The following is a 21,733-nucleotide window of genomic DNA, read 5'->3' as shown; positions in this document are numbered from 1 at the left end:
TGCCACTTCATCTACTCCTACTGCTGCTGCTACCACTGCTTCTACTAGCTCTCATTTACTGATAATCCTCAATGAGCCAGGAGTGTGACACAGATGGCCCTATAAATATTCTCTTGTACTCTCACCTTTTTTTTTTTTCCCCAAACCAGTGTCCAATCCTGTTTTCTCCCCTTAATTGGGGAAAAAACAACAGTAGCTTGTTAGGGCCATCTCAGCTGGTTTATTCTGCCTTCTTCTGTGTAAGGCTGAAAAGAAGTCTTCACAGCTGAGGGCTGAGACACAGCGGTCTGTGTGTGAGGCCCTCCTGACAGCCTGACAATGCCCCTCAGTCCCCAGAACTGGTACCAAAGCTCTTCCATGAGGAATACAAATTAACCTCCACAGTTTTAAGACACTAGGATTAAGATCAAGAAGTCCCTTCCACACTTTTTATAGTGTTCTTAAATATGAAATAGTATGATTCTTTGGGTAAGTGTGAACAAGGATATAGGCAGCTTTCCTCCCCATCATCCAGCAAGATGTCATATCCATTCCACTTCTATCAAATAGGGAATTCAAAGTAGAAAACAAAGTATGTTCAAAACAGTAAACTAGCATATAACAAACACACACCTATACACACAAAATTTCCCCTTTTTAAAAATATAAGACAAAGGAAAATACCATCTGGCATTCTTTTTAATCCCATAAACAACTTTCTAAACATTTAAAATTAGACTTATGCTAACCCTGGATTGTAAATTAAAAGTGGAAGCAGTGGCGTGGTCAGTGAATCCTCAATTAGTGACAATGAAGAGCTTAGAGCTTACAGCATGTTCTAAAGATTAAAGATTCACGTCTCAGAAGTACAGGCTTGGGAAAAATAATTTTAAGAAAAAGCAGTTAAATTGAAATCTAAGATAAAGACATATTTCTAGTTCTAAGCAAAAACTGTCATTGCTGAGTAGCTTTAAGCATTTTTGCTTCTTAACAGAGTTTTAGTTTAAAACAAAACCCAAAAGAACTAACATACTAGGCTCTTCTCTGCTTGGAAAAAAAAACCAGTATTAGTGAACCATCAATTTAGCATCTAGCACATTTTCAGTCACTTGGTTTGCACCTGATATATCTCATTTAATTTCCACATTAGCCCCATGAAATAAGTGACAGACAATATGCCTATTATTACAGTTGAGGCAAAAATGAAGCTTGCCCAAAGGCATACACAGTCAGAAAATATTGGAACAGAGATATTATAAGCCAAATTGGTCTCAGTCTAAAACTGTACTACCTCTCTAATTCTTTAAAATATATTTCTTGCTCTTAACCTGTATAACTTACATTAAGTTTTTTATTTGAAACTTTATTTTTAGAGGCAACCTGAGGTGTCACAAAAGCATGTCAAGGAGTCAACTTCCCAGCAGCCTCAAGGAGTTCAGGAGTTCCTTCAGCCTTGGAGTGCTTTCGGGGTGAACTGACCAGGACTTAGCTCATGGCAGGATGCACCATACTTTTTCCAGTAGATCGAAGGGGACAGGGCCTCACGTGGCAAGGTGGAAAACAACAAGACATAACATAGCCTTTGAATGTGTTAGTTTTGGGTCTGCATTGCTGCTCCACGACTTGATAACCACAAGACCTTAGGAAACTTCCCCAACCTCTTTTGGTCTTAATTTTCTTAGAGATAAGCGGGAAGAGCCATCCCTTCTAGTTGATGTCAGGATAAAATGAACCTCTGTAAGTAACCCACTGGCACAGCAGTTGCCACAAAATAGTATGCGCTATCTTTCCTCTCTGCTTTCCCTTGCCTCTATGACTACCTTAACGCCTCCCCAGCCTGGAAAGCCCTTCGAGAATTTACACAACACACAATGTGTGGTGAAGTCCCTCCTCTTCCAAGACACCTCCAAGATGACTCAAGACCAATGTTTTCTCTATCCTTCAAAATCATTCACTTATTCACTAATTCATTCAGCAAAAACAATGATTGTGTCATTATACTCAAGGCACTTTGCTAGATCTTATAGGAAACAAAAAAATTCAACTTCTCCCCACAGTTAACAGCCACTCAAATGTATCAAGCGCTGCAAGTTAGTTACTATCATGAGCCTGGGCTCTTAACCTATATGTTGGGGATAAAATACCTACCCAAACGGCTGTTTTAAGAATCAAATAAGAATGTTTATTGGTAAGTATATTATTATTATAACCACCACTATATTGTTCTGGCACTCTTACTTTGCTATTGAAGTGTGCATGCCTTGGCCCCTATGAGGCTAGAGGCAGCTTCCAGCTAGTGTTTTCACCTCTTGGTCTGGCACAATGGCTTGCACACAAAAACACTGTGCTCAATGTTTCACTCCCACTGAGGCTGAAGACCCTTGTAAGATTCCAAAATCAAGAATAACACCCTACTCCCAGTCAGCAGTACCACTAGTGAGGAGACCAGTAAGTAAAGTGGAGAGAAAGCAGTATAAAAACCATCACCACCACCAGAAACACAACTCTGCAAATATGTCCTATATGGACCCCAGAACTGCTGTTAAACTGTAACCTACCTGCATTAAAATCAACACATGTTCATTCATCAAATACTCACTGAGCACCTACCATGCCAGGCACTGTGCTGGACAGATAGGGACACAGGTAAACAAGAACATATCAGGAAGGCCAAAACCTCTCCCCTCAGGAAAGTCTCCACCTCGTGGGGGAAACCTGTATGTGTACAAACTACTAGCTAACAAGTGGAGTGGTAAGACCTGTGTCGTTGCTGTTAGGTGTCATCGAGTCAATTTCGACTCACAGCGACCCCATGTGATACAGTAGAACTGCCCCATAGGGTTTTCTAGGCTGGAATTTTTATGGGAGCAGATCGCCCACAGAGGGTTCCAATTACCAACCTTTCAGTTAGTAGCCAAGGGCTTAACAATTGCACCGCCAGGACTCCTTAAAGTACACGTGTTGTTAATATTTCCAAACGACTGCAAAATTAGTATCCCTTGCTCTTCCTAATCTCAGTAAATGACATCTTCCTCCTTTCAGTGCCTTAGGTAAACCCTTTGGGAATCAGCTGTTATGCTTCTCTTGCTCTCACACCCCATAGCCAGTTCATCAACAAATTCCATGGGCTCTTCCTTCAACATGCATCCCACAGTTCTCAGCACCTCCAGCCCTATTACCCTACAAACCACCATCTCACTCCTGTCTTACTGTAATAGCCTCCTAACTGGAGTCTTTCCTTCTACCCTGATGCCCCCAGAGAAGCTAGAATTATCTTTTCAAAACAAAAGTCAGATACTATCACTTCTCTGTCAAAATTATTCAACGTCATAGACTTAATGGTCTGACTGAGATTGGAGGACCCCCGGAAAGCACAGCCTCCGGATTCTCTATCAGCCCAGAACTAAAACAATTTCCGAGGCAAACTCTTCAGACAAAGATTTGATTGGACTGTGGGACATAAAATGATACTCGTGACGACTATGCTTCTATAGCTCAAGTAGATACATGAGACTAAACGGGCAGCTTCTGTCTGGAGGTGAGATGAGAAGGCAGAGAGGGTTAGGAGCTGGTTGAATGGACACAGGAAATCAGGTAGAAAGGAGAAGTATGCTGTCACAGAATAGGGAAAGCAATTAGGGACACATAACAATGTATGTATAAATTTTTGTATAAAAGACTAACTTGAAATGTAAACTTTCACTTAAACTACAACAATAAACAAAAAAAATTATTCAAGGTCTTCCCATCTCATTGACAGTAAAAACCAAAACCCTAATCAGAGCCTACAATGTACAAGGCCATCCCACATGATCCAGGCTCACTTCCTGCTACTCGTCCTCCTAGCTCATGCCTCTCGGGAGACCAGTCTACTTACTATTCAGTAAAGCTCCAAGCACCTCGTGCCTCAGGACTTTCTCTTTGCTGTTCCCTCTGCCTGGATTACTCTTTCCTTGATAGCATATGGCTCACCTCCTCACTTATCGGTGGAGTCCTGCCAGAGCACAAATAAACTCACTACTTGCTTCTTCAAGAAAGACTTCCTGTAAAAAAATGCCAACTGAACTAAAAGAGTGTGCAGTGAGGTTAACTGGTTTACATTCTGTAGCACATCAGTGTGGACAGGTAATATGCATTTTGCAGACTGGCACTGGTCCGTGGACCACACTTTGAGTAGCACCAGGCAATATTTTATATATAACCCTTTAGAGTTTGGCTTCCTTTCCCACCATTCTACTGAAACCACTGTCTTGAAGATCAGTGAATTTTTCTGGATACGCCTTAACCTTTTAAAGATATGGCAATCCCTTGGAAACCTTTCCTTTTATGGTATTGATTAAAATGTACACTGATTATCTTTGACCCTTCCTTCTTTGTGTTCTCAGCCATCTTCTTGTTCTCTTTACGCCCTCTGAGTAAAGATGTCCTTAAGGTCTGACTACAGGCATTTTGCTTGCTCTTTCTTTTCCCTCCTCATGAGCAATCACATATGCTCCCGAGGTTTTAACCATTGTGTCTGTGCAGAAGCTGCAATGATGATGCTTTTTGTACTTCATGCAGCATCTAGCACAAACTTTTCTGCATGTAGTAGACGCTCAATAAAAGCCCGTGAAGTTGAGACAGTGGTGAATTATGTGCACATTTTGGCATTAATATCCACCATGCAGTTAATTTGTTCTTACCACGTTAAGAAGTATAAAAAAGAAGTACATTTCTTCTGGAAGTAGCAATAGCTACTGTATTGAAAATATTAAATAAGAGAAAATAATAAATATTAAATAATATCCAAGAAAAAAATGTAAAGGTTTGCAAAAATATTTAAAATAAAGATAAATTATTTTATACTTGCATAGAACAAAATACGTTTATCACCAGAAAGAGAATATGGCAAAGATAAAATGATCCTAATGCTTGGATTTTTATCTATTTTTATTGTCAAGAATTGTTCATTTCAAAATTTCATCAAATACAGTAAGATAGATTATTATAATTTGCAAATAAATTATTTTCTTGATTTTTTGCTATCAAAATTCAAACAAAAAAGGAAATGTACATTTAAAAAACATCATGCATCTGACTTTCCCATAGCCTTGTTAATCTGCCCATTAAAAGTTTCCTTATTTTTTTCTCTTAGAATCTTCATAATATCCTGAAAGCTGATAAAACTTATTCTCAAGCCAAACTGTTTAATTTCTAACAAATATTGTTTCACCGTTAATGGTTTTTTGACCATTAAAACATACTGTAAGAATGGCACACTGATACTTCTGTGATTAATATGTGAAATCGAGATGTCAAGGAAAGGAAAGAACACAGCAGTGTGCACATGTGCAGGAATTAGCAATACTGTTGTTTCAGGATCCACAAATATTTGGTTTGCCTTGCTGGACTGTCTCCAGTAAAGAATAGGAAACTTGCTACTCCTAAGGACTAGCTTGCCAAAGAACTCAGGGAAACTAGTGATTTTTTTTTTTGTTTCCTGCTTAGAAGAAAAGTAAAAGTCTAATAAGAGATATAGAGGAATGTGGCTTTTATTTTTCTAGGTTGCTTTTAGTAGATCTAAATATAATTGCTATTTCCTTCCCTGGGTGGCAAGGTTTGAGGCCTTTTGGATGTTTGTTTTTCAACATTTAGAATCAAAATATAATACACAGCAGGATATTTACAGGTATTTTTTCTTTAGGAAAACACCTTTGTAGTTCTTTCTTCACTCATCACACACAAAATAGAAGAAAGACAAGGAATACATAAAAAACAGCTCCATTCACTCTCAGCCTTCCTTGCAAGCTTCCCCAGTGGTCCAGCTTCCTTCAAAATGCCTGTGGCTATTCTGTTTCCTGTTAGTTACCATCAAGTCAGCTCCCAACTCATGACAACCCCCTGTACAAAGGAACGAAATGCTGTCCGGTCCTGCACCATGACGCTGAGCAGTTGTGGATAAGACCTTTTTGATCCATAGGGTTTTCATGAGCTGATTTTCAGAAGTAGATCATCAGGCTTTTCTTCCTAGTCCATCTTAGTCTGGAAGCTCCTCTGAAACCTGTTCAGTATCACAGCAACAAGCAAACCTCCACTGACAGACAGGTGGTAGCTGTGCAAGAGGTGCATTGGCTGGGAATAGAACCAGGGTGTCCTGCATGGAAAGTGAGAATTCCACCACTGAACCACCAAGTACCCTTGGTTCTGTCCCTATACCCTCCATACCTCAGGACCTGTGGTTAGCGTGAGCATCCCCTGCTCCCACTCTCTCCCATCCTCAAGCCAGGAGCCACACCCAGTCCACCTCCTTCAAACCATGCCTCAAACACATCCCCTTCCCTCCAGCCATCTGCTCCTAGCTTACTTCAGTCCTCCTCCTTAAAGGGTCTTCATGTTCTTCATGGGAATTATTTAATTTTGGGCCGCCTTTTCTTTATTTTTGAAATGGAGATGATAGTAACAATACTCACCTTATAGGCTTCTTTAGGGGATTAGATGAGATGATATACATAAAGCACTAAAATAAGTATCTGGAGCACAGTAAATGGTCAATTAATGGCAGTTAGTATTATTAATTTTAAAATGTCAGAGAGGGGAAGAGGGATAAATATGAGGTTTCAAGCCTCAAAACATCACCTTATGTCCTTAATACCTATTATACTATAGTATAGTTATTTTTTCACTAACCTTTATCATCTACCAGACTATGAATTAATTTACAATGTCTAGAAAACAGTAGGTATCAACAAGTTTTTATTGAATTAAAAAATTATTTCTAGTTATTCTGACTTACAGCAACCCTATAGGACAGAACAGAATTGTCCCACTCGGTTTCCAAGGAGCGGCTGGTGGATTCAAACTGTTGACCTTTTTTTTTGGTTAGCAGCCTGAACTCTTAACCAATGTGCCACTAGGGCTCCTCTAATTATATAATATATAATTATTTAATGGCTTTTTGTGCCATTTTGGAGTCCCTGGGTGGCACAAATAGTAAAGGGCTTGGCTGCTATCTAAAAGGTTGGTGGTTTGAATGCACCCAGAGGTGACTCAGAACAAAGGCCTGGTGATCTACTTCCAAATGTTCATAGCCATTGAAAACCCTGTGAAGCACAGTTCTACTCTAAAACACACAGTCAACATGAGGCAGAATTGAGTCAACGGCCACTGTTTTTTGTTTGTTTTATTCCACATTAATCAAATAGTGACTGGAGAGTATGATTAGAAAAAAATACATGGAACACAGATTTTTTATCATGGGTTTTAGTCCCTTCTTTCAAAACTAAAAATTTCATAGATAGAAGCACATTCAGGCTCTAAGGAGAAAAGATGTTCAAATATTTAACTTTTCAAAATGTCATATTTGAATCACTTTACTAACACATATATGGAACTATGTTAGACAGTCAAGACATCTGCTTTGTTGGCCAGCCAAGAAAGCGTAGGTGTTCATGGAGATGTAAGCTGGGGGTAGCAAACATTAAACAAATGCCTCCAGACACTACAGGGTGACCCACAGCCCAGGACTGCCCAGGTTAGGGCCCAGCAACTTACTGTCCTCTCTGTTGGAGGGGCTGCCAAGGGGAAAGCAAATAAAAAGCTGACTTATCCCTGCCTCTCCCTCACACACACACTCTAGATTACAAATCCTTAATGTCTCCTGCTAACTCTGGTTCAGTGCTTCCTCATTCATTTTTATTCAGTGGTATTTTGATGGACTTTCACCTAGCATATAGTTTAGGCTACCCAACTTGGTACATAGTTTTAGGCTAGTCACATTTCCACTCAGAGAAGTTACTGATGAATGGGGCTGTAATACATGGTACATAATCTTTAATTTCTTGAAGGGGACAAGCTGAAAGTTTTAAGATTTTATAAAAGGAAGACCCTGTATATGAACTTGGGGAGGTGACAGAGGGTGGTCGGGGTAAGACTTTGTGAAAGACTACTTACTAGTTGTTGATTATGATAAACCACAGAAGATGGACAGCACAGAGGAATTGTCATCAGCAAGGCCAAGAAGGGGAAAGGCCTGCAGTGGGAAAGAGTATGTTTGGGGAGCTTCATGGCTGCATCAGATGAGCAGATGGGGAACAAAGTGGAGCATGAATACTGATGGGATAGTAAGAAGGCACACTGTGGGAGTGTGGTAGACAGACACTGAAGAGCTCTGGAGGACCTGAGCAGGGGAGTAAAAGTTAATCACACAGTCATCTGCATGAGAGTTTGGAAAGAGGACAACCAGAGGTTACTGGAATGTTTTAAGCAAGAGGGAAGGAGGCATCAGACTCAGAAAATGAAAAGAAAGGGAAGGATGGAACCACAAAGTTATTCTGGATCATCAAAAGGTATAACCAGCTGAACCTAAAATTAACTGTCCTCTCTTCACACTAGGGTCCAGGCAGGGTATGACAGGAAGCATAAGTTACTCCAAGGAGTGAAAGAGCTAACATTTATTGAAGGTCTACTGTGTGTCAGAAACTGCACTTAATGCTTTGCACACTTTATCTTATCTAAATCGCCACAGCAACCCATCCTGAGAATGATCATCAATTATAGACGAGAAAACGTAGGCTCATAGAAGTAAGATGACTTGCCAGTGCTTGTAGACTCCGTAAAAGGACGAATAACCCAACAAACGTTAATTAAAATAGCACCTACTGTTTGCCAGGCACCATGGGAAACAAAAGTGAACAGATAGCATCCCTGCCCCTGTATTCAAACCCAGGTCTGACTCCTAAGCTTGTCCATTTGTTCATGCCCTGCTTTATACTCTTAGAAGTCACTGGTCTGATTCCATTAGCATTTGACTAATGCCATATTGTATCTATACTGCTAAAATTAAGCCTAATTTTTATTATTTTTTAAATCATTATTACTTGGCTGAAGAATGTGTGTTTACACATCCTTTTAAAATGTTTATGAACCTGATTTTCTAGGAAGTCACAATACTTTGTGCTCAGCTGCTCCTTACTCATATTTTAGGTAAGAATGGCTGATATTAACTCCCAGACCAATGTAAAGGAACAGATTATATCAAAGCTGAGGGCTTATCCTCACTCTTGTAGTCCCACTTTTAACGAGTCACAACAATTACTTTAGATTCAAAATAATCTACCAGCTAATACAAGAGTACAAAGTACAAAAACCTAATTTATATCAAAATACTTAATTACCTTGAACAGATCACTCAGGAATGAAAAATTCATGAATAATTTGCATGCTTTTAATATTTAGGATATTACAATTAAAAAATATATATGGAATTCTAAGATAATTGGAAACTATTTCTTGACTCATTCAATAAATATTTATTGAGCACTTACTAAGTACAAGGCAATATTATAAGTCCTGTGAAAGATTCAGAAATTACTAAGACTGGAGCCTGTTTTCAGGTGTTTTTAGACTGGTAGAGAATAAGAGACAAGAGAGGTATATCTGTATAATTCTAGGCCAGGTCATGTGGTTGTTGGGAGACAGTTCTCCACGGGTCTCTTGTATTTCTGCATGTATTGTGAATGAGGCACTGATTGCCCTTTGCTCTGGACTCTCTTCAAGGATGCTTCTATAGAAAATAACCTTGGAAGGTGGAGCTAGTGTTGCCCTCAGGAGCAAAGGGCAGTCTTGCTTATAACAGTTTCTCCTTCCATAGCAAAGGGTAGACATGCTTACTGCCCAGTATAATAAAGATAATGGCTTCCTCGAGAGTAAAAGGCAGGCATGTTTACTGCCCATTATAAAAGATTCAGTTTCCCTAAGCTCAATGCCCCTTTTCTATAATGCAGCCCACCATGTACAGATGTCACCTGGCCCTCTTCATGTCACCTTGTAGGACATGCTCAAGTCACAGTCACAGGTGCAAAAATGCTGAGGTTCTGCTACTGCTATTGCTGTGAGTAATAAACTGTCCCTCATCACTGACCCAGGAGTCTCACGTCTTCTATCAGCATCCATGAAACTGTGGTAGACTAACTGTTAGATTGGATGTAGGGTAAAATCCCAGATCCTTGACCGTTCTTGACAGTGATAAATTGCAAAAATGGCCACAAATTCTTCCCCTTCCTGTATATACTCCCTTTAGTACTAGCCTGCCACACGGAATATAGGCTTGGCCATGTGACTTGCTGGCCCAACGAAACATTAGTAAATGTTATACAAGTAGAAGTTTGAAAAGCACTGTACATTGAGACTTGCCCTCTTGCTCTTCTTAGAATCTAGTTGCATGTAAAGAAGCCCCGGCTAGCCTGTTGGATGATGAGAAATAAATGGTTCAATTTCCACTATAACCCCAGCAAACAGACAAGTGAACAAGTCCAATGTAAATCATCCAGCCTCCAGCCAACCCTTCAGGTAAGTGCTGATGTAAGACTGAACCCAACACTGATCAGCTGAGCTGGCCAGACCAGAAGAACTACCTAGCCTCTATGTTTTAGGGTAGTTTGTCAAGTAGCAAAAGCTAATCAAAGATACAAAGTACAAGGCAAAAATTACTTCCAGTATAATATCTATATGATGAGCTTCTAGAGGGCTTTGTCTATGTCTGGTTAAATACTGAAATTCCAGCACTTAGCACAGTGCCTAGAAAGGAGTTAAGTGCCAACTGTTCCAATTTTGTCTTGGTTTCTCCATCTGAACAATTAGTACACACTTATTTTTCATCTCACAAGCAAGTTGTGAAATTTAAGAAACTGTGTATGAATCCAGCAGGCTACATGGCTTAACTAGAAAAAGCACAATTTGGTACCCTGGGAGACAGATGTGTGAAAACTGGCTCTTCTACTAACATCTGGCAGACATTGGGCAAGTTATTTAAACATATTGCACTTTAGTTTCCTCATCTCCAAAGTGAGAATAATAAAGTTTACTTCATAGGCTTTATAACACAGGTATTATAAAGAAGGTACTCTGTGCATAACCTACCAGAGTATGGGGGGCGTTGTGGTCAAGGACATGAAAAACTCCCTATGGAGCAGTTGTACTGTACACACATGGGGTCACTATGAGTTGGAATTAACTCGATGCAACCAAAAATAGCAAAACAACAGTACTAAGACTGTTAAATGCAAACACTCTCCCATACACACTTGCATAAATGCAAACCATTTCCAAAAAGTAAATGCAAAGCCTAACAAGTGGAGACTAAGAAGAGAGAAGCTAAGCACCAAGAAGGCTACACTATGGTCGAGAACAAGGCAAAACTCATGTTACATAATATACATACAATCCAAAGTATTTTGTTGTTTCAAAAACCCTCTGAATAACATAAACTTTCTGGAAGATTAATACCTGACAATGTGAAAGTGTATAAAAAGTATCATCATATTAATGGAACTGAAAGGTCACTTTACAAATATTCAGCTTTCATTTTAATGGTTTAGAATTAAATTCCTACTTTTTATTTTAGAAACAGACATTTCAAGCAATTACCTTTTTATTCTCTATATTACTAGGTTTTATCATATCTAAAACACTTTTTGAAAAAATGCTTTATTTTATGAATTGACATCTTTGAAAATTCTCTGTAAGTTGCTAAATGGCAACTGACTACAGTTAATATTTTCTCTTCAACATCAAAAACAAGCTTATTATTGGAAATATCCAAATTAAACCAATACATTGCCCAAGGGCCTCACTTGGTTTCAGAATAATTTTGAGGCTTTAGGGGAGAGAAATTAAAATAAAAATCCACAATTTCATTTATATTCCAAATTTACTTAGCTATTTTATACTGCTATATTTTATAGTTGCTAGTAATCACCAGTTAATTAAAACAACACTAAAAAAGAAATTAAATAAGAATTAAAATTATATATATTCATAAATTAACATTGCAAAAAATTCTGGCTAATAACTGTCAAGGTTTGTTTTTCCTCATATTCTTATAAGAGGAAGACTACATTCTGGTTAAGAGTCAGACTTGGAACTCAATTCTAGATTTGCCAGTTATAAGCTTTGTGACTTTGGGCAAATTATTTAAATTTTGAGATTCAGTTTCCTTATATATAAAATGGTTATTTCAATAGTGTGTGTGTATGTTTGTATAATGGGTTTTTGTGAAGATTAAATGAGATATGCATATAAAGTCCTTTGTCCACCACCCGAATCAGAGTAAATGCTAAGTAAATGACATCAATTATCTATAGCTACAAGTTTCATCTTCAAAGGACAATTATATGACCCCATAACATTCACCACTGGAAATCAAACTCCAAAGTTCTACTGAACAAAGACAACATTATGCCTTCTTCAGCCGCAAAGATACCCATGTGTCAAACATAAAGGTCCATATTGCCAGTTGTGTCCACGTCCCTGGAGCAAATAGAAAGTGTTAAGTAAAGAACATGCACAGAAAATTAAAAATTAGAAACACTACATATATTTAGGGACATCCTAAAGGTTGGCGGTTCAAACCCATTCGGCAGCATTGCAGAAGAAACCCATCCACTGGCGATCTGCTTCCGTAATGATTACAGCCAAGAAAACCCTATGGAGCAGTTGTACTCTGTTAACACATGGGGTCACCATGAGTCAGAATCAACTCGATGGCAACGGGTTTTTTTTTTAATGTTTTAACAACTTGTTTTATGGATTGTTTCTTCCATATCCGGAAATATCCAGCTCCAAACCACACCCCATTATGGAGCATTACAATGCCACATTTTCTTATGGTTGCCCCTTGGCTCAGATGCGAAGTAGAGGTCTGCCCTCCATGAGGGACATACAAGTGTGCAACTCAGGGAGGATCCCAATGGGACGCCAAATCTCATTCTGCCCAGGAAAGAACACAGGCCCCCAACATGCACAATTCTGGGGACCACCATCTCATTGGCTGCCAACGGGGTGATAGTTTAGGAAGCTTTGTTATTCTTTGTTCACTGATATCTTAAGACAAACAAACAAGCTACCTTGACTTACCCGGAAATAGTCGCTGCATGCTGCTAGGACTGCCTTGTGAGCATGGAATTTCTGTTCCTCGGCAATCAGGGTGACATCGCAGAGGATGCCATCACTTCTCTGCTGATTCAGCGCTGCCAGGACACTATGGTTGTGCGATTCAGAGTGGCAGAGCCTCTGGCCTGTCAGCATTTCTTGAATACTGTGAAGGACAGCAGTCAAGTCAACATTCTGACTTTCACCAGGCCTGGGTGCCCCCATGTTCTCTCACTGCTTCAACACTGACTTAGGGATCACTGATGGCACTGTACTATCTCCACAGTGGAGTGAGATCTTCCCATTCCTGCTCTTTCACCAGTTTCTTGCTCTCCTTTACTTGATTCTCTCTACCCCTCTGCCCTGCAGGGTCTTGGTCTGTGTTTGTCTGTCCGTCTATCTCTCTCTCTCTCTTCTACTAGTGCATCTCTTTCTGAATTCATGTTTGCGTGCCTGCCCATCTGTCTGTGCCTGCATATTAGTCCATGTCTGTGGTCCATGTCGCCTCAGTGTGTGTACATTTCTGGGTGCAAAGCCTTCTCTGGATGTGTGTCTAGCTATGTGTATTTGTGTGTGTGTGTGTGTTTGTGTGTGTATGTGTGCATGTGTGTCTCCTCTCTGAGACCCCTCTCTAGGTCTCTGACTCTTTCTCTAGCTTTGTATTACCTGCATGAGATTATTAGGGCAGGGTCAGAATGTGATCATGGCCATGTACTCATCCATCACAGAAATTCACTAGACCTGGATAACTCACCAGAGATCCAGGAAGTTACCATGTCTCCCCATAAGGACTCATACTCCATTAATTAACAAAAGACAACTGAGCAAATGTTGGTTAGGGAAAAAGGGATGTTGGTGACCATTCCATGTAAAAGGCAACTAAACCATAGCAGCTTATTATTAAAACTGGGAGATTATGTACCACAAGGAGAACATCACAGGAAGTGCCATTGTAAATGCAAACAGATTTAAACCAAAGTAAAATATATCTGTATTATCAGTCTTTAACATCTACGTGTGATCACTGTAGTAAATTTATGAATGAATATACAATTTTATTTTCTGTTCTTTTTTGTAAAATTGTTTAACTTATCCCTCGTAAAATTTACCCCTTCCCTCTCTATCTCATTCTAAACCACTTATCCTTATGTCCTTTTAAAACTCGTAGGTGAAACTCCATATCTTCCTAAAATGATACAGAATTGAAGGCCATAAACACCAAATGCAAACTGAACTTATAAATATCTATGGACAATACCAGCTTAGAAGAAAACCTCTACAGTGTCTTAAGGTCTTGGAACTGGTAGTTGACTACGGTGGGCTAAGATGTACTGGTAGTAGGGTACTCACAAAATGAGAACAAAGGCCATCGGGCCACAGGATACTCGTTTTTCTTTTTCTGGCCTCCAGACTCTTTTCAAAGCTCAGTAAAAATACCATAGGTATGACAGAGCATCGTCTCTCCTTTCCCAGTAGTTCCTGCATCCAACCCCTCTCTGTAGATGTGAAGGAGCTCCTCAGGGGAGCCAGGGAGTCTCCACCAGCCCAGTCTGCATGGCTGATTTATTTGAAAGGCTCTGCTCAACCTGTGGTGCCAGCTGGCTGGTACAGTACAGTTAAGCACACATCACCACCTTAAAATTAACCAAATGCTTCCCATGAAGTGCCAGGAGGCAGTCAGTAAGCTTTATTGGACATTGTTGGCTGAGAAGCATCAGAAATGTAAGAACTATGGAAAGAAAAATAACGGGTCAGGAGGTGATAATATAAGCAGTTACCGTAGGAAGGTGGGAGGATTATTTTCAGTTGAAATGTAGCATCTACTAGCATCATGTAGTGACTCCATCTCTAGGCAGGCTTTCAAAATTAGTAATTAAAAATGCCTTTGAGAGCAAAAATAATTTTTTATAAATTTTTTATGCAAAGCTTAGAATGGAGATTAATTAGCATCACTCAAAGAAATAAAGGAATAGAATAATAGTAGAAGTACTATATCAGCTAAGGAAAGCTTTAGGATAGTCTTTAAAAAACCATTTCCAAAAGGATGACATTTTTATATATTAACAACCACATAGTACTTACTATGTTCCATGAATTAAGTATTAGTAATTTACAATTATTAACTCATTTAATCTTCACAACAACCCTACAAGGCAGGTACTATTATTACCTCTATTTTACAGATAAGAAAACTGAAGAAACATCATCAAGAACACAATAATATTATTCCACTTACTGCTTAAAAAAAAAAGGCAATGTGTAAAGGTCTCAAAAATCTATGCTTGAGGGAAAAAAAAATCACAAAAATATCTATTAATTTTATACTTAATTATATATAATCTCAAATCGAAGTTACCTCTTAGAATATTATACATGAACATAACATGAGACAGTGATAAGAAATGTCTGAAATCATGTTTCAAAAACATTTATCTTCACACTGAGACTAAAGGAAGTTTAGGAATAAAATATAAATTTTAATTATTATAACCTTAGAAAATGTATCTGTTAACTTTTATAATTTCTTTTGTCCCTACTTACATAATCTTAAATGCTACATAAATATATTTTGAAATTTCATTTGTAGTGGAAAAGATGAACGTATTGAAATAATTACCTTAAAATGTTTCCTAACTCATTTTCCAAATATAGTGCCATAATTCGTGTCCTTAGTATCAAGACTGAATCAGTATTTGCATTTCAGACATCTATTGACAGTGAATAAATCTTGCCAGGGAAAGAGCAGCTGTAAACTGAAATTTGGCAAAGAATAAAGGGCTCAGCTCTCAAACAATTCTGATGCTGTACAATTTCACAGGATCATTCAGCTGAGCTTGAAACACTCAAGCTTAAAGAAAACAACATGCTAAATATTTAAGACAACACTTGGCACAAGATACTAAATATTTCGCAACCAATATGTTAGGAATCCTTAGAAGTAGAAACAAACACTCTGACATTTGGCAAGAAATAAAGGCCTACTAATCAACAAGTCATTATTATATTTGAAAGTAACATCTCACTCCAATCTCAGATATAAATCTACAAAAGACCTTGACCCTGTACACATTTAGGCACATGTGGCCACAGAACACAGCTGGAAGGTGACAGGCCCACTATGTGAAGTCAATAATCATAAACCAAGGAGGATGTGAATCAAAGACTATAATGAAACCATTCCTAAATTAAGATGAGGGAATAAACACATGTTGCCAACAACTCCCTTGGCATCTATAATTTATACCAAATTAGCAAACTAAACCTCCAACTTAGAGCACTGCCCCACTATTATCTGCGAAACAAAGAAGAGAGAGAGCAAGTCAAACTCCTAAAACTTCCTAAGTTGCTAAAAAAAAGACATAAAGCTGGGCCTAGATTTGCTAAAGGAACACAGAACTGAGTGTCATTCTAAAACTGGGAAAGGTCTTCAACATAAGCAAATTTTTTTTTTTTTAATAGCTGTCCTCAAGTTGATTTTGACGCATGGCAACCCCATGTGTGTCAGAGTAGAACTGTGCTCCACAAGGCTTTCAATACCTGATTTTTCAGAAGGAAATCATTAGGCTTTTCTTCCAAGGTGTCTCTGGGTGGACCTGAACCTGCAACCTTTCAGTTAGCAGCTAAAGGTGCCACCTCAAAATCTGCAGGTAAATGTAGAGACTGACCTGGATTCCCCAGGCAACCACAATACTCTCTTCTCTAAAGGATTTCCCTAGAACTGCACCATCCAATACAGTAACCACTACTCACATGTGTTTACTGAGCTCTTGAAATGTGGCTAATGAAGTTGAGATGTGCTGTTAAGTGTAAAATGCACACTGGATTCCAAAGATGCAGTATGGAAAAAAGAATGCAAAATATCTCCTTAATATTTTTATATTGATTACATATTGAAATTATAATATTTTGTATTTACTGGATTGAAAAAAGATACCGTTAAAATTAATTTCACCTGTTGCTTTTTACTTTTTTAAATGCAGGTACTAGAAAATTTTAGATCATATATAGTAAAAGTTGACAAAGCCAGAACCTGTGTAAGACAGAAACCTGTCAGAGTAAGAAAATACAAATATTTTCTACTAAAACAAGCAACAGAAAAGTGGTAAGACTGCAGCCTTGTCTCATTTTAGGGATCAAAGGAAAACTTTCAAGACCCAGAAAAACAAAGCAGTCCCGTCGAGTTCCAGCTCTCAAAAGTTTCACTGTATATGGTTTGCATTATAGCTTTATTGGACAGCTCTGGTCTACAAGTTCCCAGAGAGATGGATCCTTCTATTTCTTTCCACCAGAACTCTATAAGGGCCTCAGGTGAGCCCAGATCAGGGAGGCTGTGCCTACATCTCACAGGGCCCAGCCTCTGCCTCTGGTGCAAGAGTGAAGCCCCAGACTCCCTGAGTAGACAAATCATTTTTCCATGATGCCAGGGGAGCAGTCATTTGATTGCCATATATTAGCATCCTCTGTATGTCAGGGGAGATAAATACATCAGGTCTTAGAGAACAGGACTATTCAAAACTTCTAGCCTTTAACTTTCTTTCTGGAATTGATTACACAAATCAATAAATCAAATGTAGAGCACGATATTCATAACATCATCAGCCCTATTTACAGTGAAGCACTGCTTTAGTACAAATCATAGAGCTCACAGAGCTAACATTTTTTATCTCATTTTAATACAATAAATTTTGGCTGCATTCAGTCAGTTTTTAAGATATAAATTCCAAAACAGATGCGTGGCTTTAAACATCTGCATTTTAAATTTAAAAAATTCTAGTCAATTTCTATATCTGTTTACTTAGTACTTAGATATGCAAAAATATGCAAGTAGCTTTTAATTAAGGCTATCGATAATGGTATTATGTATTTATGTATCAAAAACAGTCAAGTAGCTTTCTTCTTTCTTTTCTTTTTCCTTCTTTCATTTCTCCCTCCCTCCGTTTTTCCCTCCTTCTCTTCCTTCCTTCTTACCTCAACAAATGCTTATTCAGTCTGTGCCAGGTACTGAGCTAGGTACAGAGGATACCATGATGAACAAACAAGACTGGGTAGCAGCCCTCATGGGACATTCAGTTTATCAGGACAGTTACAAACTAATCAAATAACCTGGCTTCCCTGAAGAAACTGAGGGTTAAAGGATGAGAACAAATCACCTTGGTAAGAAGTGGAGAGAAGTTTTCCAGGCAGGAAAATAGCAAGTGCTACAGTTCTGTGGCAGGGAACATGGCCCTTACACAGTGTGTCTATGGATCATTAATGGCTGGAACCTTGAGAACGAGGGAGAGCATGGTAGAGATGAGGCCTAGCAGCAGAGGGTAAGAGGACACTCATGCAGGACTTCTGAGCTAGTTTACCCTAAGAGCAATGGGAAGTCACAGGAAGAGGTTCGCTATGGCTGTAATTCCAAGAGCAGTCTGGGAGACTGAGCCAGAGTGGAGCAGCCCTGTGGCTATAGTTCAGGCGAGTGATGGTCCTGAGCCTTGGGCTGGAGTGTAAGGGTGGAGTTTTAGAGAGAGGAATGGGTTTGAAAACTATTTAGGAGGAAAAATCTACAGGCCTTCGTGATGGCTCAGATATGGAGGTGGGTGAGTGCAAGGTCCCTAGGAAGACTCCTCTATTTCTGGCTTATACAACCTGATGTTCCTGGAATAGGGGACAATGGAAGAGGATCAGGACTGCAGGATAGGAAGATGGTGAGTTTGGTTTGGGACATGCTGAGGGTTGAGTTGTCTTTAAGATACCCAAGAGTAGATGTGAAATATGTAGTTTGATCCACGGAGCTCAGAGATTTGGGCTAGAGATGCAAATCTGTGACTCATGTGCATAGAGGGGGTAACAGAAGTATAGCTATGTCTCAAGAACACAGATGAGAGACAGTCAACAGAAGGTTGCTGAGAAGATAAGAAAGATGAGATTCAAAGCAGAGAAGCAGGGTTGGGTTTAGCTCTGACAAAGGGCAGCTGCTCCTTCAGTACCAGAAACACATACTAAAACTCTAGGCCTTTTTTGGTTTGTTGAATCTAATGTTTTAGTGGAACCAGTCTCCACCGGACAACATGAGCATGGAAATATGGATAGCTGGGCTAATCTGGGTTTGGATATTGTCAAGAAGAAGACACAAAAATAAAGGGAGCAAGAGAAATTAAGGGTTTAGCAAGACTGATACTGAAATGATGACCTATAGAATCTAAATTAGAAGAAATTAGAATCTGGATTAGAAGGGAAATGACGGGGAAAAATGACGGATGGATTGGTCGAAAGTAGCTGGGACAATGGACTAGACATTGCAATGAGGTCAAAGTATAACCATAGTGGGGTAGGTAAATCAACAAACTAGAAGGAGAAGAGGTCCTGATAGAAGTAAAGTGACTGGCTCTTTGCAAGAGTACCTGATGCGATTGCACCTAGCCAGCAGCTGCAGTTGCCGCAATTCTATTTACTTCTAAACGATGTCTCCCGTGGCCAGAAACGCACTAAGTTGTCTTCAAGTTCTAAGCATTTGGCAAATAATGGCAAGGACGAGCCACCAGAAACATGCACCTGATTTCCATGACAAATACGGTAATGCTGTATTAGCTAGTGGAGCTACTTTCTGTGTTGCTGTATGGACATATACAGCAATACAAATTGGAATAGAATGGAACCTGTCCCCTGTGCAGAGTCACCCCAAAGGAATGGAAAGATCAGTAATCAAACCAGCTGGTGGTATAATACTGAACTGTTTCAAAACCAACTCATCATTGATGCCAAGTAAAAGCACTGTGTACCCATTAAAATACAGCATTATTGAAGAAATAAAGTACATTTGAAACTTTAAAAAAAAAAAGAAGAAGTAAAGTGACTGATTTAGTTCAGAAACAGAGCAACTACTGGGCACGACGAGGTCCAAAGTATGGCCCATGGGAGTCAGTGGCTGAGTAGAAGAAGAAGAAGGTTTTTGGAGAAGTACCTTGAGGATCCAAGAGCCATCACATTGGGCAGCTCCTCCATGTGGATATTGAGGGCTCTGGGAGATTTTCAAGGGTTTGCAATGAGGAGGAAGATAATAAGTCAGGTGCCAACGTGCTCAGTGAATGAGGGGAAATGACCCTGACAAACAACGAGGGGAGGAGGAGAGGGTGACAGAGTTGAAGGGCACGACCTTCAGAAGAGCATGTTTTTGTTGTTGCTCTCTCTAACAACCAGTTTGATGAATAATGATCTAGAAATAAAACTGTCTCAGGGGGACAACAATATCTTCACCTATCCCTGAAATACATGAAGTATCAGGAAATAATAATGTTATCACTTGAGAGGGCTACAAGAGAAGCAGTGTCTCAGGGGAGAACAGGAAGGTGAGCAGAGCTTTGAGAAGTGACAGAGATGATACAGGGGAGCGTACGTCAGGGTGCAGCAGTTACACGGGGCAGTAGAAGGGTTTGAGAGGTGAGGAAGGGTGGGTGCTGGATTGCAGCAGACACGGAAGGACCATTATGGAGATAATGGTGCTGTGGAGAACAGATGGTGGTAGGATAAGGTTGACTAATAAAAACAGGAATGACAGATTTTAAGTAAAAATTCATTCGGAGATGAATGCACACTGATCCTGGTAGTCAGGGAATTTGTTTCACATGACCGAGGTGGTGACAGACCAGGTACAACGGTCTCCATGTGCTGTACGGGCTGGATAATAAATCTAGAACAAAGTTTCTCAGCCGCAGCACTATTCACCTTTGGGGCCATACCATTCTGTGTTGTAGGGGGCTGTCCTGTGCATTGTAGGATGTTTCACAGGAGCTCTGGCCCTGTTAAACACTGTAGGATGTTTTTATCTACCCACTAGATGCCAATATCACCCTTCACCACCACCACCCCTCATCAGTGACAACCAAAAGTGGCTCTAAGAAAAACAAACAAACAAACCCGTTGCCATCAAGTCAATTCCAATTCATAGCAAGGCTACAGGACAGAGTAGAACTGCCCCATAGAGTTTTCAAGGAGTGACTGGTGGATTGAAACTGCTGACCTTTTGGTTAGCAGCCGAGCTCTTAACCACTATGTCACCAGGCCTCTAAAGTGTCTCTAGACACTGCCAAATGCCCCCTGAGGGTTAAAATCATCCCCCATTGAGAACCACTAATCTAGAGCAACAGACTCACACAAGGAGTGCAGAGACATTGCACTGTAGTAGCAATGCCCTCGTCTCTGAACACATTTTTGAACAAGTTATCCCTGGTAGCTTCAGAGCCATAGAAAGTCAGACTCAGTATTTAATTGTTGTTGTTAGTTGCCATCAAGTCAGCCCCTGACTCATGGCAAGCCCATGCACAACAGGATCGAATCTTTGTCGTCTGCTGGGTTTTCACTGACTGATTTTTGGAAGTAGATCGCCAGGCCTTTCTTCCTGGTCTCTCAGACAATCTTAGTCGGGAAGCACTACTGAAACCTGTTCAGCATCATAGCAATATGAATTCTTAACCTAAAAAAAAATGTATTCCCAGGTTTATTGCCCTTCTTATTCTTGACTCCAAATGTCTTTTGACAAAACAAATCCACCCTTAGAGGATGATGAAGATTTTCCTCCACTGAGTATATGCAAACGAATGACCTGCATTTTCTCACTGGCTGCCTCTCAGTTTTTGGAAGGTGCCAACCTCCTCCCTGCCTCTTGGCATTTCCCAGGTCACTCCTTCCTTCAGATCTCAGTTTATACAGCCCTTCCTCAGGAAAGCCCTTCCTTTCTGTATCTAACCTGTGTTTTTCCTTCAAAGCACTTTTCACAATTTGCATTGTTACCGGTGTGATCATTTGTTTAATATCGGTTTCCCACACAGAAAATGTGCTTTATAAGGGCCTGGATCTTATCTATTTT

General features: G+C 39.6%; 1 protein-coding gene and 1 pseudogene across 10 annotated transcripts in view; one reads left to right on the top strand and one right to left on the bottom strand.

The window, feature by feature from the left end:
• KLHL32 (kelch like family member 32) overlaps positions 1-21,733 on the bottom strand; it is a 225,724-nt gene that overhangs the window by 142,724 nt on the left and 61,267 nt on the right. For all 10 annotated transcript variants that reach the window (XM_004372408.2, XM_023727567.1, XM_023727569.1 and 7 more), the window contains one exon: positions 12,871-13,051. In XM_004372408.2, the coding sequence (XP_004372465.1) occupies positions 12,871-13,051 (181 nt within the window). The remainder of the gene's footprint in view (positions 1-12,870; positions 13,052-21,733) is intronic.
• LOC111819736 (cytochrome c oxidase subunit 7B, mitochondrial-like) lies at positions 19,332-19,572 on the top strand (annotated as a pseudogene).

This window comes from Trichechus manatus, unplaced genomic scaffold (assembly GCF_000243295.1).
Source record: "Trichechus manatus latirostris isolate Lorelei unplaced genomic scaffold, TriManLat1.0 scaffold00017, whole genome shotgun sequence".
Lineage (NCBI taxonomy): Eukaryota > Metazoa > Chordata > Mammalia > Sirenia > Trichechidae > Trichechus > Trichechus manatus.
The sequence above is the reverse complement of the archived record's forward strand: the minus strand, read 5'-3'. Positions and strand labels throughout refer to the sequence as shown.